Source organism: Manacus candei, unplaced genomic scaffold, assembly GCF_025592945.1.
Source record: "Manacus candei isolate 608988 ecotype Guabito, Panama unplaced genomic scaffold, ASM2559294v1 h1tg000022l, whole genome shotgun sequence".
Lineage (NCBI taxonomy): Eukaryota > Metazoa > Chordata > Aves > Passeriformes > Pipridae > Manacus > Manacus candei.
The window spans coordinates 6,071,248-6,099,229 of record NW_026138070.1 but is presented as its reverse complement, the minus strand read 5'-3'; the positions used below and the strand labels follow the sequence as shown (position 1 = coordinate 6,099,229).

The window sequence follows — 27,982 nt, the reverse complement described above, 5'->3', positions numbered from 1 at the left end:
TAAGGGCGGGGAGGGAAACGGCGCGCTGGGGTTATCGGGGACAGAGGGATGGATTTCCCCTGGAAATCGGCTCCTGGTCCAACTGGTTGGAACAGGAGAGACAACACAAAAGCCTTTAGAAAAGGGGAATGGAAGGAAAGCCATCTGTGTGCTGGTCCGGGATTTCCCTGAAAATCAGCTCCTACTCCAACTGCTGGGAATGGGAAAGTGTAAAAGAAAAGGAGAGTGGAGGGAAACCCATCTATGTGCTGAACCAGGATTTCCCTGAAAATCAGCTCACAAATACTTACCAGTTCTGCCAAGAGCTCAGGGTTATTTAGTCTTTGGCTCTTTGCAAAACAATTCTTATTGGAGCTGAGACTTTACTGATATATTTCTATTTATATATTTCCAGCACACTTTTTGAGGGATGGGGGTGAAGTTTTGTGTAAACCAGACTATGAAGTCATGGGCAGAACACTTACTTTCCAGCCATTTAAAATTAAGATGATTTAACAGCTCAGCTTGGTGATCTCAGAGGCCTTTCCCAGCTTTTTATGAGTCTATGAACACCAGCTTTTCAACCCTTGGAACAAAAGCTACACTCCACAGATTTGCCCTGATTGCCATTGAGAACAAAGTAATCATTCAATAGTTCTTCTATTTATATTTAATTGTCTTCAAAAGGGTGTGTTACAATGGGGGGGTGGGTGACATGTTAATGGATTAATAAACTATGCAGGGAGTTGTGCAAACTTAATTTCTGTCCTACAGCAAGAACAAACAAGATCATCTTATTGCATGAGAGATTCCAGAGGCTTTATCATCCCTTCAGCATGGAGATTAATCAGTCACAAATGCACATTCCAAAGGAGGACACAAATCACAGGAAATCTCTTTATCCAGTTAATGAGTGGCTTGCCTCCCCCCATCCCTTCCTCCTGTGCAAGACAGACCATGGAAAATGCTCCATAAACCTACAGATGATGAATTCAGCACTCAGGAGACAAGGCCAGGGATAAAGTTCCTCTAAGCTCCAATAGGAGCTGTTTTGAGAAGTCCAAAGCAGAGCTAAGGGAGGGTTTGTGACACTGGATGGGGCTCCCCAACGAACAGCTCAGCTTTAAAAAATGAGTTCCACATGTAGGACAAATAAGCAATACATTTAAAACAGAGCAAGTGCTACTGTGGGAGGGTGTCCCCACTGATCTGGGTTTTAGCAGAGAAGTATTTACATTTCTTTACAGCCCTAAGCCCTGAATTTTGAGACCAGTTGCTTTGTCACTAAGTATTTAATTTGTGGGTTTTTTCCAGCTCTGCTTTCCAGAGGAGCTTAGTGACAGCAAATTCAAGCCTGGGGCCAAAAGGAAGGAATCAGATTTACTCTTCTCCCCTAAAAAACTGACTTTTAAGTGTAGCTCAAGCTTAGCACTGGGTGGAAGCCCAGGAAAAGACACTAAATATGTGCTAGGTGTGTGCAGAGGAATGATAGTGCTGGAGACTTATTGCCTGTAATTAGTCACAGAACAGGCTAATTAATCTCCATATAGCTGCTCTGACAGCAGGACTCACATCCAATTTGGTGAAATGATTGCAGTGGTGATGATCCAGGCAGGGCTGCACTGCTGTTTGGAGGTGTGCATTTGAAGGAGAAACAAAAATAAGTGCTCTAGATCGTCTTGCTGTCTGGCTTTTCTGGACTCATTGCTGCTCCTTGAGCTCAGCTGAGGGCTCAGAGCTCTGGAGTAACCTACTGGGAAAGCAAATTCCCATGGTTTTGAGTTTCCTGCTCTCTCAGACTCCAAGTTCAGTGGCTGTTGAGAGCAGGAATGGATTTGGCCACATGGAATCTTTCTGAGAGTGCCCTGAATGAAAGGCCAGGGCAGTGAACAGTCAAGTCTAGAACGTGCTCAGAAGCTGCAAAAATAAAACTGTATTGACATTTAATAAATAGAGAACAGGCAGCAAGCAAGCAAGAGTGAGGGTTCACCACTTTGCCTTCTGTTTGTTATTTGTTGGGTATATTTATATAAAAGAGGGTACGGATTTGGGATCCATTACTCAGATTGGTTGTTCCACCCAGCCAAGCCAAACCTTTAAGCTTTCAGAGAACTTGGCTGAGGACACCTTTGGGCTCGACCACCAGGACACCTCAAGGGACAGTGCAGGCTGGGAGATGATCTCTGAGCTTCCCCTGACCCCTCCTTTTCGTCCAAGTCTTTGTCCAAGCAGGATCCCTTGTTCTGCTGGGAATCAGTTCACTCCAGTCCATCATGCTCTCTGTCTGTGCCTGTACCCCTGGGCCTCTGTAACTGGAAGAACACAAGAAATACAATGTCAGCTTTATCCACCCTTCTCCAAATTTGACTGAGTCACAGATCTCGCCCCTTGTGGTCGTTTTTACTCTCCCTCCAGCCTCTTGCTGGGAAAAAGGCCGTGCTTCTGCATGGCCACACACCTTCTGTTCAGCTCTTACTTCATCCTATCCAGAATCCCTTTTTGTTCCGTGGCAGGAAGTGGCTTCTGGGCAGCAGGAGGAAGAAAGAAGATGTGTTGTGTCTTAGTAACTGGCTTTAATAGTTACCTGGTCCCAGCCACGTTGGAGAGCGAAGGGTACCTTCCAAATTAAACAGTGTTTCCAATGCCCATGCCAGCTTTTAGCAGTATTCCCACCCTTGGCATCCCAAAGTAGTTCCAGCACTGCACACTTTTCCTCCTGCCTGCCATGTGCTCCACTAGGAGGAGTCTTGCTCCAAAAAATAGGGGAAAAGAGCCCATCCTTGGTCAGTTTGGTGCTGTGATGAAGCCCCATGACAAGCCAGCTGATGAGCACAGAATATTCCAGCCACGAGGGCTCCTCTGTGCTGGTTCTCCAGCACCTCAGGGCTCACAGGAGAAATAGAAATTTTACTCACAGTATCCTGGAATGCCCAAACAAGGAACAATATAATCTTAGAGAAGCCTTAGAGAATTAGATAAGGGATGTAACTCAAACAAACAGCACGTAAACTAAGCTCTGTGTACCCAAACAAGATAAAGAACAAACTTAACAGTTTTTGGGGGTGAAATACTATGATGCTGTGGCCGCTCAAGAACTGAGGTCAAGACAAGCAAGAAGACCCAGAAGGACCAAAAAAAGGACTTCCAATAAAGGTGTGACTATGTAAAGCAAACTAATGAATATGTATTAAGTAAGCAAGACCATCTAATGACTACGTGAACAGCGTGTGTGATAAAAAGTGTAATAAAAAGCCCTGTCCATCTGTCATTGGAGAGGAGCTCTCCTCCCAACGCCCTTTTTAACACCTACAAATTGGTGTTAAGGAGTTTGGTTTTGGAGCATCAGGGCCCTTCAGGACCCTGGGCTGAGGGCCCCCAGGACGTGCCTTGCCCCCCAGCCCAGCTCACCTGGCTGCACGTGCACCACGCGGCAGAGCCTTCTGCCGGGCTGGTTCCTGTACACGGGCTTCACACAGACCTTGTTGGTGGAGCCCGAGGCCAGGCCCGTGAGCAGCACGCTGTGCACCCGCGGGGACACGCTGAGCACCGAGGACGGGCCCGTCTGCCGCCGGCACCGCACCTTGTAACCCAGGACCTGCCCGTCAGCAGAGTCCCACGAGGCTCTCAGGGTGTTGGGGCCCATGTCCTCAAAGCGGAGGTGCCTCACTTTGGAGCCCTCTGGAGAAAGAAGATCTGTGTCACTGCTGTGGGACATTTGTGTGTCTATTCCCCCCCGCCCCGAGGAGGGGCTGCCAGCCAGCCTGGGCATTTGTTTTCTGTTGTTCACTGTTTTTAACAGTAGCAAGAGATGAAGATGAAGATAGCAGTGACAATTAAACCAGTCTGGGCCATTTCACAGTTGGAAAGTTCTAATTTCTGCCTGCCAAGGATCCTGCCTGTCCCTGCTCTCCCAGAGGCCAGAAGCAGGAGGGGTGGGGATTGAGGGCTGCCTCCTCCAGGTAGGGAGGAGTGGACATATGTGGCTTTAGAAAGGTTAACTCAGGTGATGTTGCCAGTGTCTGGTATTTTCCTTAAAGCATCCAACCCCTGGATTCACGTGGGAATCTCACCTTCCATTAAATCCCAGACTAGTAGCTTTTAGACCTGGTAGATGCACAGACCCAACATAACTCTACATCTCCACACTGGAGGAGCTCAGCCTAATTAGTCCTTAACTTTGTCCAGCACAAAGTACTTTTGTTTGCACCATTAGGCACTGACTGTGACCTCCCACACCCTCAGCTCTGTCATTCCCTGAGCTCCTCACTCTTGAGCCCCGATAAGAGCTGGACTTTGCCTCCTGCAATACCTTTACAGGTATTTCTTCAAAGGAGAAGCTTCTGCTGGTTAAACTTTTACTCCTTGAACGCTAAATCTCAACGAACAGACACTGAGGAGACAGGAGGGAAAGGCAGTTTTCTTTCTCTTTTAGAGAGATCCATGTCCATTCTGCTTGTGCTGAACCAGCAGCATCAGCACCCCCTGTACCATCCATCATGTGTGTGTCTGATTCTCTTCAGTCCTCACACATCTGCTGCATCCTGATGGCACAGCATCAGAAGCTGCAGCTTTCCCCTTGCCATCCCACCCCAGTAACTGGATTCAGAGCTCTCTGGCCTCACCTAGAGGCAGGTGGGAAAGACACAGGGACACTCCTTGTGCTGCCTCCTTGTTCCCTGCTGCTCACTCACCTTCCTGGGTGCACGCCTTGGCTGACAGGGATTTCTCCTTCCCCGACCTGTAGATTGCAGTCACTGTCACCAGGTAGGTGGTGTTGGGTGCCAGATTCTCCACCACGGTGCTGTTGTGCCTCCCATCCACCTCCAGCACCTTCACTGAGTTCCCTGGGAGGGGTCCATACAGGACCTGGTAGCCCATCACACTGTCCAGCGTGGGAGCCCAGCTCACGTGGAAGCTGCGTGGCCCAGACTCTGAGATGAGAACCTGAGCTGGGCTTATTTCCTCTGGAAGAAATGAAGAGAGATGTGAGTGAGGATGTAATTCAAGGCATAGGGATGCTGTCAGAGGAGCATAATTGACCCGCACCATACTTGGCTTTCAGGAGGTGGAAGAAAATCAACCCAGCAAGTGGATGTTGATAGTCACCCAAGTCAGCACAACCCCACTCAGCCCGAAGAGACTGGTTTCTCTACCTGTGCTGCATAGACTGGCCAGAATTACACAGCCAGAACTGTTCTTGCTCACAAGAAATTAATATCAGACACAAGTTCACCTTGGCTTTGCTTAGGTTTTCAGTGCACTACCTTTTTGCATACTGCCATCCAGCATAAATCTAAGTTACTCTCTGGCCCAAATGACTGGTCTGCACAGAGGGACTGGTTCCTGCTCTGAGCACTCCCCCTCTCCTTCCCTCTTACACAGAGAGCTCCCATCAGTCACATACACCTACTTCCAGCACCCTCCTCTCCCCCAGCTGCTCCTCCAGCCTCCAGGTAGGAGACAGGGAGCTCCTTGTTCCCAGAGCAGCTGCTGCAGCCTCTCACATTTTACCTGCCAGTGTGGTAACCCTGGTTGTCTGGGGAGGGAAGTAGTGGACGTTGGACTCAGGAATGAGGGCCACCTCGTAAGTGGTTTCTGGTGCGAGGTTGCTCAGCACGAGGCTGGTGTGAGCCCCAGACACCTGCTTTGTCCTCTTCCTTGCTAGATCAGCTGTTGGGGCATATTCCAGGGTGTAGTAGCCAGTTTCTTGGGAGAGGAGCTTGGGCCACATCAGACGGAAGCTGCTTGAGGTGACGTCGACTGCGTGGAGCCGATTGGCTTGGAGAACATCTGCAAGGGAAACAGGGGCAGGAATCAATACACAGAACATCTGAAATCCCAGCCCTTCTGGGTGGGAGATGCAGCTGGCAGCAGCATTGGCTGATCCCTGAAGTCACCAAGGTGTGGCCCATCCTGAGCTCCCTGTGGGAACCACCTCCCAGCAAAGCCAAACCACTGAATTCTGTCCTGTGTGTGAAGCAGCCCAGGGTGTGAAGGACTACATTTCTCCCTGCTCTCTGCCAGTGTCCAGTGGCCAGGAAGAAGGGGCAGGAACTGGGGACTGCCCAGCATTGCTGAGCCAGCTGAATTCACCCCAGCTGAGGTCACTGCCCACGGGGTTTCACAGAGCACTGTTGTTCGGTGACATTCAACATTCAGAGCCCTCTTGTGCTGTCTCACCTCTCCCTGCCCCTGCACAGAGGCTTCTCTTCAAGGCTCACGCTACCTTTGAGTCTCAGACCCCAAATGCCAGGCACAAATACCTCTTCTGATGCTCACAGCTCCCCCAGCTTCCTCTGCTTCTTGACCCTTCCCACATGCGTGGCCTCCCAAGCCCATCTCGGGCAGAATTCCACTGTTCTCTGCTCTTCCAGAGGGGCAGAAACACACGGGACTTTGTTTCTCCAGGGGAGTGACATATGAAAACACAAAGATGCTCTTCTGTTTCTAAAGAATTTTTAGAAGCACCCTGAGCCTTGAAGAAGTGCATTTGCTCTGCACAGTGTCACTCCTGAAACGTTATGATAGAACCCTCCAGCTCATGCCTAAATCCTTCACAGAGTCCTGTGGGTAGTTCTGTCTGGCTCCCCATTGCACAGAGGAAAAAAGAGGCACAAAAGTCTGCCCAGACCTGCAAAATCGGGTCACTTTGCACTCCCAGACTTGTCCTTTAACAGGGAGAGGATCAGCTTCTCCTCCTCCTCCTCCGAGTTGCTCCGAGTCCCTGCCAACTCCCCTGTATACCAAGTAAAACAGCCTCAGTTTTTCCTCTGAGCTGTTCTTTGGCTCTCCCAGGCAGGCAGGAACATTTCCCTGCCTGCTCCATGCCCTGCCCTCCCATCCACATGCTGCCAGCCAGCAGCACTCCACCCGCTTGGAGCGTGGAGAGGCCAGGAGAAGGATCAGAGGTCCTGGGATGCTGCACCCTTCTGTGAGCCCCACAAAACACCAGTGGCCAAGCCACGAAGGAACAGGGAGTAGAGGAAAGGCCTCAGTGCCAAAAGTCCTGCCAAAAGCTCAGGGAATGGAAATAAGTGAGCCTGGAGGCTCAGGGACACTGTGAATAAAACGGGCACATCAAAGGGACAGGGCACAGGAAGCCCACGGCAAACAGCTCTGCCCCTCCTTGCCAGATCACAGATTCCTTAAGTACATAAAGAGGGCAATAATCTCCAGAAAATAGATGTCCATGGCATGCTTCCCAGCACCACCTTGTTCCCAGAGGGAAGCAGCAAAGTTAATCTTCTGTATTAGACCCAGGCAGGATCCAGCAACACTCAGAGACAGCTCATGACACACTTTTCCTTCCATCTCCTGCCTCTTGGTGACTTTGAAGCACTATTTTGCAGCCACAAGTTTGTTGGCATCTTCTGAACTCTGGCAAGGTCAGGATCAGACTTGCAGGAATGCTGCTGCTTTCCTGAGGGGCAGGAGGTGAACCTTTCCAGCCCTGGGTACATGATCCCCTCTCTGCTGCAGGGATTTGGGACAAACCACTTCTGCTTCACGGTTTTAGTTCTTTGGTTTGATATGGATGGGGGAGGATTCTGGTTCTGGGAGGGAGGGAATACACTCCTCCATTACCAGGGTGGACATTCAAGGTCTGAGATCCCTCCTTCTGGTCACCTGCTTATATTCAATTCCAGGTGAAAATATCAGAGGCCTCAGAGTGAAGCCTTCACTGCACCAGAAGTTATCCAGGACTTCATTTCAGATCAGAAATGTGTTACCCTGACCTGAGTACCCATGGGAAGTGGCTGATGTTTTGTGCCTGCTAGGCACGTGGGCTCCTGCAAAACTTGGCTCAGAAGGTGGAGCCTGAGGATGGAACAAGTCAGCAGTTGTCAGTTCAAGTGGCTGAGTGGAGAGCAAGTGGGTGCAAGCACAGAACCTGGTGTCACCTCAGAGGAATGCCCTGGTTTCACAAGGTTGGTCCTTCCCCAGGAGAGCACCAAATGCCATCTATTGGGTACATACTGATATATAAAGATGCAGTGGAAAGAGCCTGTGCTCCTTCCCAGCCCGAGTCCCTCTCCTTCCCACTCAGAAGGAGCCAGCTGTGCCATACATAGCCAGGCTGGCTGGCAGCTGCCTTCTGCAGACTTGTTGTGTCGGGCCCATGTGCCAAGGAAAAAGAGAGGGTGTGAACACACACATCCATCCACAGTCCCTGCTGTCTTGCACCCCTTCCACGTAGCAGCATTACTGGCACTATTTCGGGTCCACCATGTCTCTCTCTGTGGAGACTGAGCTGTTGCACAGAGGGTTCTCAGCCCACCTGAGGCAGCAGCAGCAGCTTGGCAGGGACCCTTGTGGTGGGGTGTCTGTGGAGCAGGCACAGAACACTCCATTCCTGGAAAGGAGGAGAGCAGCTCTTGACAAAGCCTGTTTGTGCCTCTACAAAAGGCTTCACTGTTTTTTAACAGTAGCAAGAGATGAAGGATAAGATAGCAGTGACAATTAAACCAGTCTGGGCCATTCCACAGTTGGAAAGTTCTAATTTCTGCCTGCCAAAGATCCTGCCTGTCCCTGCTCTCCCAGGGGCCAGAAGCAGGAGGGGTGGGGATTGAGGGCTGCCTCCTCCAGGTGGGGAAGAGAGGACATATGTGGCTTTAGAAAGGTTAACTCAGGTGATGTTGCCAATGTCTAGTATTTTCCTTAAAGCATCCAACCCCTGGATTCAAGTGGGAATCTCACCTTCCATTAAAATCCCAGACTACCAGCTTTTAGACCTGGTAGATGCACAGAATGCTGCCCTCAGGCACAGCAGAGTAGTTATTACCCTTGCAGACCTTATGATCTTCAAGATGATCTTGTGCTGCAGGAGATTTCTCATTTTGGGATGCTGTTTTAGACCATCTGGATCCAGGATGCTCTAGAAACTAAATAACCACTGAAACAAAACATCTGGGGGTCTGTGTGGTGGCTGGTACAGGAGAGGGGCTGTTGGCACTGCCCCAGGTATGGGAGAGAAGTGGGTGTTTGGGAGAGAACACACAGTCCCTGTGTGTGGTTTGTTAAATGATCACAGCTGGAAACAGGAAGGAATTGCTACACAGGGAAGATTCTGTGGAAAGGGTTACTGGGACATTAAACCCAGCTCCAACCAACTCACAGAGCAAAAGGCAAAAAAGGAATCAAATCAGGATTTCCAATGGAGAGAGAACCTCCAGAAAATCCATGGAAAGTCTGCAAAGTCATAGTAACTCCCTCAGCATTCCAAACAAATCCAGAGGCACCTGGGAGGCTGCTTTGCAGTCAGGGCAGTCCCACAGTGATGGGTTGTGGAGAGAACACCCCGTGGGCAGTGCAGAATGCAGGTCAGCAGGGGATACTGCCCTTGGCTTCCCAATGCCTGTCCTCTGGCCCAGAGTATGGCTTTGGATCTCCTCAGACCCTCTCCTGGATGCTTTAAAAACCTGGACTGACGAAAAATCTGACCTGATGCCTGTTCCCTCTCACAGCAACCACCACAACCCCAGAGAAACACCTTTGTGTCCTCCACCACCGTCAGCTGGCACAGAGCCAGCCAGACACACGTTTTAGAGGAAAAAAAAAATCACCCTGAATATGAAAATCAAGTTCAAGGGGCTCAGACACCTCGATCCCACAGTCAGCAACCTCCTGCTGAGATTGAATCGTTGCCTGTTTGGGAAGCCTTTGGTTAACAGCCTGTGCAGGTGGGGGCATTTTCCTGCTCTGCTGGGATTGTACGGATGCCTGACCTGCATGACTCACTTCAAAGGCTTGTGGGGTTTTTAAGGAATCCAGAGAATACCCTGCCTGAGCCTCCTTCCTTCATTACCAACTAAACAACTCCTTACAAACACAAGCTCATCTCACTAACACATCTCCAAGAGGGAATTTGTCCCACTCAGTCATGGAACATTCCAAGGGGAGCAGAGATGTTTGTTCCAGACCTCCCAAAAGCTCTGGTTTATGTTTGGACCTGTAGCACTGTGGACAGTTTGCAAGGGCAGCACCTGTGAGCCAGGAGAACCACTGGTTTTGGGGGATTCTCCCGCTGCCTGCCCTGCAGAGCCAGGCATTAACTCATCTTCATTAACACTTAAATAAATTAGTGGTGGGCTTATCTGGGCAACCAGCAGAGAGAGATTGTGCTGCTGCCCACACACACGGGTGTTTTGAAAGATTCCCTGTGGGCTGTTTGGCATTGTCATGTGGTTTTTGCATCTGAACTCATCTTCAGCCCCGTTCCAAACTCCCAGTGACCACAACCCCGCGCCAGCCTACCTCGGATCCCATCCTGCAGCTCCTTGGTGATGATGGGCAGGTCATCCACATCCACAAAGTGCAGGTGTTTGTCTGGGGGCTGGCTGGCAGCAGCAGAGAGCTCCAGGTAGTTGCCCCGGCCCGTGCTGACGATGAACACCGTCACCCCCATGTCCTTCAGCAGCTGCATGGGCTCCGAGATGTCATCAGTGGAGAAACCATCCGTCACCCAAACCAGCACCTTGGGCACGTCTGGCCGGGCTCCAGCCTCGCCACTGAAGAGCTTTTCCTTGGCGAAGGACAGAGCTTTGCCCGTGTTGGTGTCTCCCATGAGCTGCCGCGTGTCCCGGATCGCCTGCCGCAGGCTCCCGCCGGACGGGTGCCGGTCAAACGGGAACTCCATGGTGGGCGTGGTGCTGATGTGGATGATGCTGGTCTGGACATCTCTGGGGCCGAAGGTGAAAGGCTGCAAAAGGTCCCACATGAATTCCTTGACCCTGGAGAACTCATAGTGGGAGACGCTGGCAGAGCTGTCCAGCAGGAAGAGGAGGTCCCCCTCCGTGTTGGAAATAGGCGGCCGCGGACCTGGAAGGGAAAGGGAGAGGGAAGAGTGTTAGAGGAGGGATGTGAACCCAAAACCTGCCAGGAAAGCTTGGTTGTTCTGTGCCAAATCTGAGAATTCAGTGAGAGGTGTTTGCTGAGATGGCAGAGTTCCACCAGACCTCCTGGAACAACAGGAGAAATCAGGCGGAGCCTTCAGAAATGGAGAAGGTTAAAGTTACTTGGAGGTGACTGTTTACAAGAGCCTGTGGTGACAGGACAAGGGGGATTCAAACTGACAGAGGATAGGGTTAGATTAGATATTAGGAAGAAATCCTTCCCTGGGAGGGGGGGAGAGGCCCTTGCACAGGTTGCCCAGAGAAGCTGTGGCTGCCCCATCCCTGGAAGCATCCAAGGCCAGGTTGGACAGGGCTTGGAGCAACCTGGGCTAGTGGAAGGTGTCCCTGCCCATGGCAGGGGGTGGAAATGGATGATCTTTAAGGTCTCTTCCAACCCAAACCATCCTGTGATTCTTTGATCCTCTGACTAATCTAGAGAGGCCAGGAGGAGGCAGGAGACCTGCCATCCACCTGGATCACAGCCAATTCCATGTGCCCAGCACAGCTCAGCCCTGTGCCACAGACACACCCTCCAGAGTGACCTGGCACTGAGAGCTGAGAAGAAAATTAAAGTGAAGTCCAGTGAGCTTTCCTGTGTGCCTGCAGCAACTGCCATTTCATCACCACATCACGCAGTGGAGCTGAACTGTGACCCACAGGACCCTGCCACTGGTTCCCAGAACTCCTACTGGCATTCCAGCAGGGCTTTGTTTAGGGCTTCTGGCTGCACGAGCAAGGCAAGCACACGTAGCCATGGCTCTCTGCTTTTTTGGGGGGGAGGTTTAGGCTGGATACCAGGAAAAGGTTCTTCCCCCAGAGGGTGGCTGGCACTGGACAGGCTCCCCAGGGCAGTGGGCACAGCACCAAGGCTGCCAGAGCTCCAGGAGTGTTTGGACAACACTCTGAGGGACAGGGTGGGATTGTTGAGGTGTCTGTGCAGGGCCAGGAGTTGGACTGGATGATCCTGATGGGTCCCTTCCAACTCAGCATATTCTATTATTTTCTCTCTTCTGGCAGAAGTACAAGCCACTGACTTGGCTGGCAGGACACAGGGAGAGATCTTGGAACACGCTGCCACCTCCCTGGGGGACATCGCGGTTCCTCACTGGTTTGAGGAGTGTCACTCACTTCCCAAATGTTGCAACCAACAGCTGTAAAAGCTCCTGGCCCTGGCAGGGCAGGGGGCAGCGGCCAGAGGACACTGCTCACAAGCAGTAAACAACAGAGTCACATGTACAAACCCTGGGAGGGGAATCTGGAGTTCACCTCGAGGGAGCAGACAGAAGCAGAAATCCCACTGCTGCCAGAACAACCTGCAGAGGGAACACCCCTGGGAAAACCAGTGTGGAACACCCCATTCAAAGAGAAGGACATCAAAGGAGAGTCACAGCCATGCCCTCTGGTCTGTACCCTGCAGCTCTGGGGCACCCAGAGAGCTGGGCAGAACACTGCCATCCTTTAAGCATAGCTGGGAATAGCTGTGTTAATTGGGAACAGCTACAGCCTGACACCACAAGGTTCTGCCTGCAGGGGAGAAAGCATCGATTAACAACAACTGATTAACAACTGGTTAACAAAACCAACAGCTAAACCCAGTGGTGGGCAGGGTGTATTTTGGAGCTGAAGGGACTGTCTGTGGGTGGAGCAGAAGCCTCATCCTTCATGCAGACAAACGCCACCTACCTAACGCTCAGCCCTGCATGACAGGCAAACAAGTCGCTCCCGTTCGGATTTTGGCAGCGGAAAGAACCCGTAAAAGAAAAAAAAAGAAAAAAATCGAGACAAAGGCTCTCGCTACACCGGGAGCGTGGCAACGCTTCCAAAGCCACTGGGCACCCCCTCGTCCTTCCCCTCATCCTTCCTCCTGCTCCCTGTCCCGCATCCAACCCAAACATGCCATCCGTGCCAGAGGTGGGGCCGGGGAGGTTGGTTGCCACCAAATCCCTGCCTTACGCAAGCGGCTGCTGTTTTCGGGCAGTTCCCTCGCTCCAGACGGAGGGATGATTGGCTGTTTGGCAGCGTGCCAGGTGAGGATCTCTCACTTCCAGCGGGATTTGGAGGGAAGAGGCGTCCATGAGCCTGTCAGGTCTTCGCTTGGAATAACTCTGCAGACCTCCCATCACTGCAGTCCCCGCGCTCTGCTTGACTCCAGAGAGCACAGGGCAGGATCCTCTTGTCACTGCCTGGTCAATAAACTCAGATCAGCCACGCAGAGAAGTGTTTGGAAGGGGCTGATAGGGGAGCAACACGTCACTATGGAGACACGGTGCTGCCTGTTGGCTTTTCCAGGAGAAAAACAGCTGGCCAGACTTCCCTGTGATGCTGACAGGAGACATCCGCTTCCAGAGCTCCCCCTGCTCTCAGCTGGGACCTGAACACATGCCACACGCCTGATTTACGTGGGGCTTGGAGCTCGTGGAGCATGATTACAGCCAGAAAAGATCATGTCCTGTCTTGGTTAACTGTGCTTGACATTCCACATTTGTCTTCTCATCTCGTTGTTTGGCCACGCGAGGGAAAAGAAGTTCTCCTGTGAGTGGAGGCAGGTTTGGAGGCTGAGGAACACGGACTCTGCTTCCCTGTGGCCCCTTTGGATCACAGTGAGAGGCAGGAGGGGAAAGGCACCACCTCTCCCAGACAGAGAGGTGTCCCACCAAGCCACCCAGGAGGGGTTTTACACTTCAAACCACGCCAGAGAGGGCTGTGCCAGGGGAGAGGGGCTGATCACACACTTGATTGAGGAGCTGAGCCCCACCAAGCACAATAAACTTGTGTGACTAAAAGCCCAAACTGCCTGTGCAGGTTCCAGCTTGTCTGTGCCATGGATTTCGGGCTGAGGGTTGAGAAACGGCCCTTCAGACAAATCCCAACAGCAGGAAGGAAGCTGTGCTGCCACCTCTTAGGATCTTTTCGGGAGTTTCATTATCTCTGCTCTTTTATTTGGAGCCTCAAGAGTTCTGGAATCATGGAATTACAGCAGGTGTTAAGCTGTGCTTCAGAGATCAGTAAGGGCTCCCTACAAAGTGGGTATGGATGGGCCAAGTATTTATTTTTCACTCACTGCCCCCACAGGGATGGCAACATCCCCATCATTTTCAGCTGATGCTAGTCCAGAGTAACCCAGTAATGACAATCTGATTTCATTTATCAAAGCCCAGACTATCAAATGGTCACACTTTACACTGATGCAACAGAGATCTGAACCTGGACCCAAAGAGGAAAGTGGTGGAACCGTGTGATGCTCTGCCTTGACTCTGTGCCTTGGTGCATGAAATCAGTACCCACTGCCCTGAACAATCTAATCATTCCTGAGCATGTGGAAGCACCACTGGCCATCCAGCAGCTTCTTCCCTTTGCCCACTGCAACTGTGGAATGAAGCCACAATCCTTCGCCTTCGGTCAGGTCCCAAGGAAACAGGGTTATAGACGTGCATCCTGACCTCTCAAACAGCCCCTCTCAGCGTGTGATCACGGCACAGCATCCCAACACCTCTGGACAAGCACCATCCCATTCCCAGGAGCCCTCCCAGGCCAGCTGCTCACTCAGGGCTGCCTTAGGGAGCACCCAGAGGAGCTGAGGAGGCTCCACATCAAAAAGCTGCTGGGTGGGATCTTCCCCCCAGCAGGTTCATTCCCCTGCAGTAACACAGCACACACCTCCGCCTCTGGAGCAAGGCACAGCCCTTCTGGAATGCCGTGGCTTGCTCTGTCACATACCCTGAAGGTCTGAGCATTGTTTTTTAGCCCGGGCTGGGAAGCTGCCACATACACTCCCAGGGCAGCAGAGTGGCAGGACAATAGGAATAACGGCTGCCTGCGTGGACTTTGAGCACTGTGGCAATGCCAGAAGCAGCAGTACCATTCCTGAACCAGCTTGGGACACTGAGGGACAGGATCCAGCACCCTGCAAGGAGATCTGAGCTACACACACAGCCTGCTCTGGGTACCAGAAACAGAACCAGAAACAGAATCAAACCCCAGCAGTCTGAGCTGCTCGCTGAGTCAGAGGACCTCCTGTCCACACAGACATGAGGTTCACTCTCCTTTCCCACTGGATTGCACTTCCCAGGTGCAGTGAAAACCAGACACAACCAGCACTAGCCCTGCAGCCACAGAACCTTTTCTACCTGTGAGGAAAAAGGCCGTACAAAAATGAATTGCACCAGCTCAGCCACCACGGTGTGGGATGAGTCTCTGCCCAGCAGCACAGTGCAGGGACCAGGAATGAGACATTCACCTCCTCCACATCCCTTTTCCCACTGTCAGTTCTGCAGGACTGACCCACAGTCGTTTTCCACGAACAGTATCCAAGAGAAAGCATTTTAAAGAGAAACTGTAATGACTGAATTACAGAGATTAGCAAGAGGAGAAGACAAGGATAGTGTTAATCACTGGTTTTACTTCTCTTAACGCATGTCCTCCAGTACAGAGGTAACAGTGAGGAACAAGGATTTTTTTCCATATGATTACACTAAACTCTGCAAGTTTTTGAAATAGTTTCCTTTTCCCTACTGGAAACAAACAGGGCAACATTTCCAATAGGCGATTTTAGACAGGTTTGTTTGTTTGTTCTTTATACAAGTATAACTATACACCTAAAGCATCAATACAACCTCAGCTTTTATCCTGAAAAGGTTTCGGGAGAAGCTCTGAGGAGCAGGAGGCATTAAATGGGGGAAAGCACCACGGGAACGCCTCGCCTTTCCAGGCACTCACCTCGCTCAGGTGTGTCCTGTCCCGCAGCAAACCGCAGCCACAGCCCGAGAGAAAGCACTGCCTTGGCCAACATAGCAAAGCCTGGTCCTGGGCAAGCTACCTTAAATCCAACAGCTGGGCTCTGTGAAGGCAGATGAAAAGCTTAAGATCAGTCATAGTACGCCAGATCCCGGGGTGCCACTTCCACGCTGCTCATGCCTTGGGATCCGGCTGCTCCTCCCCGTGTCTTTCGCTGGGCTGTGGTGTGAGCTCTGGCTCCTGGAGGCAATTTTCCTTCCTTCCACCCCCTGCCCCCCCCACACTCCTTTTAGAGTCATAAATCCATCTTGACAGGAATAGCTGGAGGAGAGGCACACGCGGCACCCCTGCTGCTCTTCCTCTCCCCGAGTTCAGCTTTGCCCCAGGAGCGGGGGATTCGGTTGCAGCCCGAGCGCAGCTGGGCTGGTTTGAAAAATATATCCCCGCAGATAAAAACTTTGGCCCTGCGAGACACTGGCAGCGGGCCAGCTGCCAGGGGGGGGGGAAAAAAGGAGGGAAACGCTCAGAGAAATCCAAAGCTCTCTGCTCTGGAATGAGCTGGAAGAAGGAGAAACACGTATATAAAGGAAAGAAAAAAGTAGAAAGGCTGGGGAGCTGCCCTGCCCTGGGAATATTGGCTAATCTTCGGGGAGGAGGCACGGAGCGTTCCGCAGGTCCTAGTGCTGCCCAGCGTGTCCCTGCCCTGCCTGGGGGGCACACGGGGGGACACACGGACCTGCTGTGCCCTGGGGAAGGGCTGGTGCAGTCACAGAGCCTGCAGGAAGGGCATGGAGCGATCCTGGGAATTGTGGATCGTCTCCCTCGGCGTGGTGTTAAACACGTCCTCGGGTCTGTGATCCTGAGTCACAGGGGGCTCACACGCCTAAAGATAAACCTGTGCCAAACGTCCTGCTGGATGGAGGGGCTCAGAGTTTGGCAGAGAGCAAATACCAAAGCCCCCAAGGGTCAGCCTTCACTGGCTGCAGTCTCTCAATGCTCCTGTGTGGGAGAATCAGCCAGAACACAAACCAAACCAAACCTTACCCTTCTCCGGGCTGTCCTGCTCTCCATGGATCTGCTTCTGGCTCCTTCTCATCAGCTACAGGTGACAACAGCCCTTTTCCCTCTTTCCCTGTGGGTTTTTGGCTGCTTCTGGATGGATCCAAGATGTTACTCGTAGAGGAAAAAGCTGGCAAGTTCCACCTAATTATGAAGAGACTCATCAACCATCACCTCCTTAACACAGGGAGTGTTTCAGCCTGACCAACAGGACAGGCTGAAAAATAGCAGAGGAGGAATGCTCAGAATTTTGTGGGATTTATGAAACCATTGAGCAATATTTTCCCCCACTTTGATTTTCTCCCCCCCCCCCGGGGATTGCCAAAAAAGCAAAGAGGGGTTAGGGGCCAAGGGGTGTGCAGGGTGGAAAAAAGTTGTATCCAAACTCACCCTCCAAGTGGAAAGTCAGAACAGGCCCAAGAAATCAGATATAATTGAGAGACCGTGGATTCAGTCAACTAATTAAACCTCCTGGGCACTTAGTTGGTGTTCCCCTGCCAGTCTGGTAGCATGTGCATCACAAAGGAGCTGTGCAGTATCAGGCTGTGCAATAACTGTGTCCCAGGTGGCCCTGTATGAGTGACAGCATCATTCACTGGTTCCTACAGGCTGGGATAAGCATTATCCCAGGGACTCAAGAGAAGGAGATACCCCTGCTCTCATCCTGAGATCCCCTCAAAGGTGCCAGTCTGGGTCCTGAGGCGGTAGGAGGAGCAGGTACTGTGGCAGAGGAGCTGTCAGTCTGCAGCCTCATGTGGCAAGAAAGCTTCCAGGGAAAAATTACAAAGCAAAGCAAATCACACCATGGTCTAAATTCACCAATCTGAGCAAATTCATCAGCTCCTTTTGCACAGATTCACATTCCATTCAGGTGCTGCTGTATTGACCATGGTGGCAGCCAAGAAGGTAAAAGGCTTTCTAAGCCACTGCTGAGTGCAGGATTTTGTCCAGTCTCATCCTTGTTCTCTCCTAGTGTGTGTGTCCTGCTTGCTGCTCTCATACTGGCTGGATTCTGGACCTGGGCTACCAAAGGGATGAGCTGGAGGAAGCAAGTGTTGCTCCATTGCAAACCATTTGCTTCTCATCAACTAGCCCAGACAGTCCTGCCCCATTCTCCTCCTGTTCTGAGAAAATGATCTAGAAATGCTCTGGGTCTTGTTCCCAGGGCTCTCAGATGCACATCTAGAGCCCCTTGAACAGGGCTGGTGGGTATCTGGAGATGATTTCCTTCCATTACTCACTTCCCAAGGAAGTGTTGCTCATCTTAGAATAATTCCCTTTTTTTGCCATTTTATCAATGTGAATGCCATTCAGCCTCACACCCTGCAGCCTGGAGGGATTTCAGCCTTTATGTCCCTGTAGGTCCTGCTGGGATAGGTGGAAGCAGGAAAAAGCAGCCTGGAAAATAATTAGATCTTAACACAGTTCGGGTTTATTTTTAAACTTTACAGTAATTGGCAAATCCTGTTTCCAGTAAGGCTGGTGCCTGCTCATGCTGATTCTTTCCTGGATGCATCCTGCACTCTTGAAGTGTCACTCCAGATCTGCTCCTGCATAAATTGAGCTCAGACTCTGGCTGCAGATCTCAGCTCAGGCTCAGCTCCCCATCACTGCTAAGCTCGGGTTCTCCACCTGCCTTGGACTTGGCCAAAATTCCCCCCAGGGGTGATCCAGGCACCGAGGTGCCGAGTTACAGAACAGCTCAGGATCAACTGACAACTGCAAGAAGGAAAAAAACAAAAATCCCCAAATGAAAGCCACCTCCACCCTCCCCAGTCAACCACAGTTTGGTCGTGGTGTTGCTGAGTGAGGCTCAGGCAGGTACACACATATTTTATGGAGCACAAGCCCTCAGCTTGTTCTGGTGTCGTGCTGTGGCTGCTGTGACACTCCAGGGATGTAAACAACCCACAATTTCTGGAGAGATGCAACATCCTCTCCGAGACAAATGACTGCAGCTGGAACAAACACGGGCTTTTGGGAACACAGCCTTGTTTCAGCTCCACATAGGCGGGTTTGTTTGCTGGGGGAATCTATATATGGCAGTTTGGAAATTCCCCATTTGGAAAGGAAGCGGAGCGGCTTCACAAGCACCGGGAGGATGATGGGGGTGAAAACTTCCCCTTGAGCTCCAGGGCAGGTTTGTGCAGCCCAGCACAGGTGGGGAGATACCCAAGGAGCCAGGGATCCAACTGGAATCCACGCACCAGGTCTTGGGCTGGAAGGCCAGACCCCAGCAGAGGATGCTGAGAGCTACTGAAACACCAACAGCATTCCCAGCCAGCTCCAGGTTTTGCCCCAAAATGACCAGGCACAGCTCATCCCACTGCCCCAGTCACACTCAGCTTCTACACAGCCCCAGGCTGCATGGCCAGAGGGCATGAACCTGAACTCCCTGACCCCAGAAATGCCAGCCTGGCTCCCAGCAGAGGATCAGGCCCCGTGCTGCCACTTCTCAGTTAACAGTGTGTCATGGAGTCTCCAGCCTCAAGTCATCTCTTATTTTTGTTTGACTTGGAAGACAAACTACAAAAATAGATGTGTTTACTTGCTGCATTCACCAGTTTTATGTTTCTCAGGAGTTGACCAGTGCCTAGGAATGACTCCACAGTGAGGTAAGATCTAGCTTATAGATGATCTCTTTTATCCCAAAGCATCCTAAAATGTCACACAACACAAGAATACAGCCACTTCTGGGGTGAAGTGCAGGAGCAGCCTAGACTCTCAACCCTAAATTCAGAGTACCTCAACCTAAATTCAGAGTGCCTCAACCTAAATTCAGAGTGCCTCAACCCTAAATTCAGAGTGCCTCAACCCTAAATTCAGAGTGCCTCAACCCTAAATTCAGAGTGCCTCAACCCTAAATTCAGAGTGCCTCAACCCTAAATTCAGAGTGCCTCAAGCCCAAAGATTTCATTTTCTCCTGCCTGGAACTGCTGTAATTCCTTTGACTCATCCTAACTGCTCACAGCTAGAGCAGGCTACCCCACACAGGGCAAACCAGTGAAGGGGTAAACCAGGAGAAACAGCAAAAGACAACATGGACTTTTGGTCTTTCAGAGGTTTCTGGATGTCTCCTGTTGTAAGGTAGGTCAGAAATAGCCCAGCTCCCTGTCCCTGTCCCTCCCTGTTACTCTGAGGGCTGCCCTGGTGTGCAGCAGGCTGAGTTCAGAGCTGTTGGGATGTCAGAATGATCCTCCACCCCTCTGCAGAGATGCCAGTGCTGTCCACAGGCATCAGCTTCCCTACCAAGGAGGAGCTGGCAGAGCCTTTGCCTCACTGCTTCATCCTTGGCTTCCAGCTCAGCCCAGGACGAGGAGGAGGAGGAGTAGGGTGGGGAACACTGATCCCCCAAAGGAACAGGCAGGACACAGGCTGAGCCATCCTGGTGTGTCCCAAAGCACAGATTCCCCCAAATCACACATTGTCTGTGCAGTGACCACAACCCCAGCCCCAGCCCCAGGGGAGGAGGGCACAGATGGGCAAAACCCTTTGACTTCTGGGGCCTGAGGTTTTCCCAGCAGAGTGTCCTCAGTCCCTGCTTTGCAATGACAGTGCTGCCATAAATAAGGGAGTGGATGTTGCTTGTAAAGAACTGACCCCACAGTGCCAGGAACTGCACAGCAGGGAGGGTACAAACCTGGATGGGCCCCTGATAGTCCCTAGCAGGGACCCATCAGGTCTTGAGGACTAGCATCTCCTTCCAAAGACTTGTCCTAAATGCTTCAGAGGTGCCTGGTCACACAGAGGACTTGGGGAAGAGTGACTGATTCAGCTCACAGATTCCCAAATCCTTGATGAACCACCTTCTCCATGCAGCTCCTACTGCATGTCCAAGTCTAATTCCTTGGGCTTAGCAGGGCATGTGGGTTTGATGGCTCTGATCAGGGGGGAACCCTCATGTTTACCCCTGAGAATCTCTAGCAGAGATTCTCCAAGACTTCAGATTCCTGCTTCATTTCCTCCACAAAACAGGATTTTACTGCCTTTTTCCCAGCTGGACCCAAACTGTAGCCTCTCTTTGCTTGCCAGGAAGCCAAATAGTTCCAGGAATTGGACCCACTTCTAAGCAGTACAAGTGAGGTCTGGATGTAGTGGTCAGTTTTTAACCAAAGGCTATTCTTTGGAGTGGATCCTTTTCCTTATTGCTTGACTTTTATCCCTTATCTCTATCCTGTTAGGAAAGCCCAGACAACTGGGAAAGGCCAGTTTTAAGAGAATCTCCTTAGAAACTGGGTTTCCTGAGGAATTTCCAGCGACACAATAAGCTGCTCTTTCCCACTGAACAGCAAGTTCTCAGCCTTGTGAACTCTCAGCCTCTCTCAAGAATTGTAGGCTCTTAACATGTCAGTCTGGGAGAGAGGGAAGAGACAATTTAGAGCATCCTGCAGGCATGTCCACACACACACAAGAGCCAGACGTGGCAGAGAAAGCCTCCTGCACAGAGGAGGTTCTGCATTTGGACAGCCTTCCCAGCTTGTTTGTCTGCAGGGTGTCTCAGGGAGGAGCCAGTAAAGAAACAACCAAAGCAAAGGGTATCAGATTCCCTCCCCAGGAGGCTGCTTTGTCATCTGTTTTGCTTATTTTACCTTCTGTCCCCAATTTCTTTTGAGTCCCAGCAGTAATTGTTGAGGCAGTTTTACAGCCTCATGCCCCTGCAGCTCTGACACGCTGCTGGGTGGGTTTTGGAGGGCTCAGTTAACTCCATCATGACTTTTAGCTGCTTGTTTGGACAACAGTGCTGTTCATCCGTCCCTGCCTCACCTTTCAGGCAGTGGTGGCATAAGGAGAGGCCAGCAGGGCGTTATTTCCCCCCTCCCAAGCTCGTGCCCTGGGAGCCACAGCCCATTGATGGTCAGGAATAGAGCAACCCCCCCTCCAGGAGAGTTCCTGCTCCCATCAGCTGTGTTTTAGGTGTGCTCTATTTTTAGAGGCTTCTCTAAATCTTGCCAGGCTCTGGGAGTTCTCAGCGTGGTGGGTGGGGGGAAGCAAGGCAAAGACAGTGATGGATGAGCCTCTGAGCACCCATCAGCCCCTCCAGCCACAACAGGAAAGGGAAGCAGAGGGTGGCTGCTGAGTTCCTATCAGGAGAGACCGCCTGGCCCCCACTTCAAGTGCAGCTGCAGGAGAGCTGGCCAAGCTCTGCTCTCTGCTCACAGCCTGGAATTCAGACCGGAGTGAGGCCGATTTTCCATCAGCCTCAACACCCAGGTGACAGCTCGAGCCTCTCCCCTCCCAGCTCTGCAGCTTTCCTGTTCTCCCCCTCATGCCAGCACAGCTTTTGGGACTAGAGAAGCTTGGCTTCAGGATAAATGCCATACAAAAACTGGCATGCTGGGGTGGAACAGGTTCAGCACTGCAGCACAGGAGCACAACTGGACCAGTCTGAGACAGGGATTTCCAGTTATTTCTCTGGTCCAGGCTGCCAGAAGGGCACAGACCTCCAGTTTTGGGGTTTATAATGGGGCTGCCTCTAAGGTGGGCTTTGCTGGGGGCTCCCTTTGCATCTGGAGCCTTTTACCCCCTCTCAGAAATAAGGCAAAAACACGTGAGCAGGAACAAAGCTCGGAGCACAAGAAACAATCCCCCTTTTTGTGTGAAGCCAGCCCGGCAGCCGGGCAGTGAGTGGGAGGAGAGGGAATGACTCCCTGTGCCGTCAGCAGGGCTCCTCCAGCCCGGCTGACCTCAGCCAGCTCACTCCATGCTCCTGGAACACTTGGAAACTTGTCCCCCCATGCTGGGCAGCGACAGAGGGAGCACAGCATGGGATCATCTCTGAGTCAGCTCCAAGTTTCTCCCTCAAGGCACCGATTCTTCATTTTCCACACGTTCATCAGGTTCTGGAGGTGCTTTGTGGATCCAGGCTCTGGTGCACAAAAGCCACAGACAGGATGGGACAATCCACATGCTGACTTTTCTGGCACAAAAGAGCTGAGCCAGTCAGGCTCCTGGAGCACTGGGAAGCTCAGGAGGGAAAGGATGTGGAGCAGGGCACACTCTGTCCCTGGGCAAGGCTGCCACTGCCCTCACAAACCAACCCTCGGGAGCTGGCAAGGCTCTCGTGTCCCTTTTCACCATCACAGGCTCAGTTTGAGGTCATTTTATCAATTAAAGGGGTAGAGGAGGGCTGCTGAGATTTCCAAGGACTGAACAGTCACTTGTTTCTGTGGGAAGGGACCAATTCCACCCTGAGCCACCCAATGCAGGCAGGAGCTTCACTGCACCTGATGCCAACACTGGGGGACATAACCCTTAATATCCAACTTGAACTCACTCCTGGAAAGAGCCATGCTGAGCTCTGAGAGGGCAGGATGAAATCTGAGAGTGATAAGGGGGGAAAGACTTCCTACCATCAACAAGTTGCTGTTTACAGTCAAAAGAAGGCAGATTAGAATTCCTGTGGCATAAACAAGCCCGAGGGAGTGGAGGGTTCTGCTGGGAAACACTCTGCCTGACTCTTCCTCACTGCAAGTCCTGCCAGCCTTGTGTCCTCCCACGTCACACCAGGGAAATAGCTGCAATTCCAGCAGTCCATAAAGAAAGAGGTGACTTGATGCCCGCAAAGCCATCAAAACAATTCCCATCTATTTTGGGGATAAGAGACTTTTGTTCCAGAGCTGGGTGCTGTAATGCCTGACCCAGTGGTGAAAGGACAACAAGAGCACAAATATTCCCCCGCAAATAAGTGGCACTGTTGGACAGAAATGTCCCCTCTGCTCCCCACCCTTCCAGGGAGGCTCCTTCTGCAAGAGGAATTTGCCTCTTCAGTCAAGAAAGAAGAGGCAGGTGATGTGAGTGCAGAGCCACATCCACACTCCTCACTTCCCAACAGGAAAGAGGAGTCAAATCAAATCCAGTAAGAAACATTACAGAAGTTGGAAAGGAGGTGAAGTCCACTAAGCTAAACAAATTAGCCTCGTGGAAATCTGCCACTGCAGCAAATTCCTAGAAATGGTCTTGGAAATCCCCCCAAAAATGTGATGGGTCACATTAATGCCACTTAAACATTCAGAGAAGTAGAGTATGGGAACAGCAACAGAGCAACAGCTGCACTCACACTAACACTGACCCACATCTCTGTGCATGATTAGACTCAAATCCTGGTCTTTACTGAAAATCTGCAATTCCAGCTATTCCTGCCCTCCCCAGCTGAACCAAGAAATGAAGTTACACTTACCACTTCCACAGTCATTTTCCCTCCTGGCTCTCCAAAGAAGAGGAGAGCTCTGTGTGCACAGATTTATATGTGGATGGGATGCAGGGCAGAAAAAAAGGGAGGGAGGGGTCGTCAGCCTCAGGCACGTTCAGCTGGAAATTCCAGGTGTTTCTGTTGCTGTTCAGGAGAGGTGGCAGGGAAGGCTGTGTTCAAACTGGGCTGCTCAAAGTGTGGGGCCTGCCCTGATCCCTGGTCCTGCAAAGGAAATCTGGCAGATCCTGTTTTGGAGAGTTCTCCCACACATGGGGCTCTTTCTGCCTCTGCTTCCTGGCACCTGTCAAGGACGTTGCTGTCGTGATACTCTGCCAGTAAAAGACACTCAGAGCTTCTCTTCTCGTGTGTTCTGTGCCTTTCCTCATCTCCATCACTGACAAGCTCTTGAGAGGCCGTGGCAGGCTGGTCAGGAATGGAGGTGACACGTGGAACATGATGGAGAGGTGTCCCAGAGGGTAAACGAGGAAAATTGATGCGCAATGGACCTGTGAAACTGGAAAAAAAGCACCTTTTCCCTGCAGTCTTTCCCCCAGACTATTTGTTATTGCTTGCATCATCATTCATGTAGGCTATCAAGATTTCTCTCCCTGTGTGGAATTCCCTACAAACCTCCAAATTCTGGGGGGTTCTTCCCTCTTCTCTCCTGCCCCTTCAGACGAGCTCGTGGCTGGATGTGAGGGGACACCCATTGCTCCACATTTCATCAGCAGAACGCAGCAAAACCACAATGTTTTCACCCCTTGTGTCAGACCTCTGACCCCAAACAGGAATCAAACGTTTTCCAGGACTGTGGATCAAAAAGCAGACAAGTTTTAGTACAGGGATTCCTGGAATCATTTTTGTTACGGTTCGTCATTAATCAGGGTGACAAGACTTTCCTGTGTTGCAGTTTTGGAAAGGAGCATGAAAGCTGGAGGCTGAGCCACGTCGTGTGTGCTGCAGTGAGTATCCCAAATCCTTCTGGAGCAGATATGGAGGATGCCAGCAGGAATGCAAAGACACTTAATGTCCCATGGTAGACCCTAGTAAAACATCCTGCACACGAGGGGGTCATGAGCTCAAAGAGAAAGTGTTTAATTTCTGGTTGTGAACGATCCAGACGCAGGAGGAACTCCAACAGTGACCTCATGGAAATGTGTTGTGCCAGAGGAACGCTTGGCCAGGCTTTGGAGGGAATTTTCCTTGCCTCCAGAACGTTCATGGGGTTTTGCTGAGCAGCCACGTCCAGCAGGACTGACGGAGAGATGGTGCATCTGTTGTGAACAGCCCTGCCCTGGGGTACAGTTACATGGGAGAACAACCTCCACCACCTGTGGGTTGCTCTGTTCTATCCTTTTAGTCTTTCCTGGATAAGAAAAGGGGCTTGTTGGTCTGCAGCTTTTCCCTCTAACCATTATTATTGGGAATCCGTGAGTCTCTGTGAAATGGTTCAGCACAAACACGGCTTTGTTGCTTTCTGGGGGAAATGGGGGGATTCTGCAGCTGCAACATTTGTACTCCAGGAAGTCTCCACCTGTGTTTTTCCAGCTCACAGGTCATAGCAAACCCTGTTCTCCATCACTGCTGTCTTGATGAGACAACCCCTAAAGGCTCATCACAGCCTTTGGGTACCACATTGGAGGGGCTGAAATTGTGGCAAGGGGCAGTGAGATGTTAAATGGTCAAGGCAAGCACCAAAAAGCCCCATGAACAAAGGGCCCTTCGTCAAGAAACCAAGGTGAGTTCCACCCTCAGCACCTGTGCAATCCCAAGGAAACCTGATTTGCCAAGTGCTGACAGGAATGGTCTAGCCCAGGCACAGAGCCATGCCCAGGTACTGAGAACAAACTAGAAAAATAGCAGAGGTTTTCCCACCCTTATTCATCTGCATGACATCCTTAACTGCAACCAGGCAAAAGGGTTTTCTGTCTTACCCCTCTATTTATGTTGGATATGGAGTATTGCATTATTAAAAAGCAGTAAATCAGGAGACTGAATGAACCCTTTCCCTGTAACCTGAACTAAAACCCTCTGGTGCTCTGAAACACTTGGACTGATTGATTTCCTCTCTAGGCTTAATGTTTTGTTCTCTGGGTTTCTAAGCTGTGACTAGAAAGCAAATGCCAGAATATCCCAAGCAGAGTGTTTGCCTGGTGCATCTGGCTCGGATGGAGTTCAGACCCCACAGCAAATTAAATGTGTGCAGCAGCAGGTGAAGTGCAGCTGGTGCCTGCAAGAAAAGTGCCCTTTGTAACAGCATCTGTGCCCAAAGCTGAGACAATCCCACCCTCCCTGTCTGTGGGTCAAGACCTCATGAGGGGAAAGGCAGTGTGAGAGGGGAAAGCCATTTCCAAGAAGAAATAGGAGCTATCCAAGAGCAGTTTGCAAGAAAACTAGTTGGATCTCTTCCCTCTCTCCCATGCCCTGTTGTGGTAAAGCCCAGTTTTCTGGCAGGAAAGGCAGTCCCTGGGTGTGCTGCAGGGCTGAGCTCGTTTTGGGACAAGGATAAGGATAAGGAGTTTTATTTCCCAGCTGGACTCTGCTAACACTTGTTCCTCTCAAACAGTGAGCGCTGTGTGAGTGGAGGGCTCTGTCTACATCTCAGCAGCAGCTGATTTAGGGAGGCTGAGGGATCCAGGATGGCTGAAAAGGTGGGAAACCCGGTGTAAGTGCTGATGGCCAGCATGGGACCATGGTCACCACACCTAAAACAGAAACCAGAAGGCCAAAAGGCAATTCTTTCCAAAATGTGCTGAGCAGAGCCCCAGGCTCAGCATCACAACTGGGGCTGAAACAGCCCAGACTGATGAGGGGAAGCTGGTGAAGGAGCCAGGAGGGCTTTTCAGGGACAAAGCAGATATTCTGGGCTTTGAGCAGCAGGATGCTTTTGTCTGGAGGAAGTCTGCTCCCCTGGCTTCCAATTTTACTTCTGTTCTTCTGTGTAGGGCTTGGTTTCCTCAGTTCTATCCAAGTACGTGAGGAACAATGAAGGAGGCACGAGTGGAACTGGAGGCATCTGAAAGCAGAGAGCAAACAGCACCACTGCTTCCCTGAGTGGTTTGTCTGGGGTTTTTTTGGCTTTGCTTCTTATCTCTCCCTGAGCTTCACACAAACCATTGAAACTCAGGTCCAGCCCTGCACATCCTGTCTCTTTTTTACCTGCTGGAGGGTTGCCCACCGTGTCTCAGGGGGCAGGAGCACTCCAGTGTCTCCTGGTGTGACCCAGCAGTGCTTCCCAGGATGGTCTGGTTGACCTTTATGATGCTGAACCCCCCGGCTGTGCCGACAGTGGAACAAACTGCTTCATGCAGAGATGTCCTGTCTCCCAAAGTAGCCCCAGAGACAGGATGTCAGAACAATCTCCAGCTCCTAAAAGGGCTGGGAATGGCTTTTCAGCTTCCCCTTAAATATCCAGCATGATAACTTGTGCCAGTAGAGCTGCTCAAAGCCCCAGTTTCTGCAGCCTGACAAAAATATCCTGAAAGGCCACAGGAAAAAAGCACAATTCTGTTTCCCCTTCTTCCTCCCCAAAAGTCTGTCACAAGGAGTTCCTTCCAGTGGTATCAAAGATGGGCCACAGCCACTCTGTACCTGTGGGAAATCCTCACCAGCCTTTGACTGCATCCTGCTCTGTCCCTGGAGGTGCCAGGGATTTGAGAAGGGCTCAGTGGCAGCTTTTCAGAACAGCAGATCCCAAGGGCAGATTGCTTTCATAGGGACACCCACTGCAGCCAAGTGCATCCCTGTGTTTCCTCCTGCAGACCAGGGACCTGGAGCCAGCTCCCTTTTCACTCTTGGCCACCTGCCCTGTCTGCCCCCATACCAGCCAGCACTTTCTCTTTGCAGTTTTCACCATGTTATCTAAAACCCTCTTCCTTGGTGGGGTTGGAACCAGATGATCTTTACAGTCCCTTCCAACCCAAACCATTCCGTGATCCCTTAGGCAGGTTCTCATCCTTTCCTGGGGAGAGAGACAAGGTAGGTGCAGGGGCTGGGAAGTTGTGATTATCCCCTTGCACTGATAAAACACGAGCTGCCAGCCCCCCAGGATGGGCAGAGCAGTCATGTTGGCATTGCAACACTTCACAAAGGCTTTAACACACTTGAGCAGCCTCCTGCCTGGTGCCAC

General features: G+C 51.3%; 1 protein-coding gene across 1 annotated transcript; it reads right to left on the bottom strand.

The window, feature by feature from the left end:
* Positions 1-30: 30 nt before the first annotated feature.
* VWA1 (von Willebrand factor A domain containing 1) lies at positions 31-16,209 on the bottom strand. The gene is made up of 6 exons (XM_051786172.1): positions 15,588-16,209; positions 10,234-10,797; positions 5,491-5,769; positions 4,671-4,943; positions 3,388-3,657; positions 31-2,291 (listed from the first exon to the last, which is right to left on the bottom strand). Exons 1-6 carry the CDS (start codon positions 15,658-15,660, stop codon positions 2,251-2,253), a joined length of 1,500 nt encoding a protein of 499 aa, XP_051642132.1. The 5' UTR covers positions 15,661-16,209; the 3' UTR covers positions 31-2,250.
* Positions 16,210-27,982: the final 11,773 nt, after the last annotated feature.

Bases quoted from the DNA above. Each gene is read 5' to 3' on its own strand.
- VWA1 (XM_051786172.1), bottom strand. From the start codon at position 15,660: ATGTTGGCCAAGGCAGTGCTTTCTCTCGGGCTGTGGCTGCGGTTTGCT. The intron at 10,798-15,587 runs GTGAGTGCCTGG...TTTCCCTTCCAG, and splicing joins ACAGGACACACCTGAGCGAG to GTCCGCGGCCGCCTATTTCC. The intron at 4,944-5,490 runs GTAAAATGTGAG...CATTTCTTCCAG, and splicing joins CAGGGTTACCACACTGGCAG to AGGAAATAAGCCCAGCTCAG.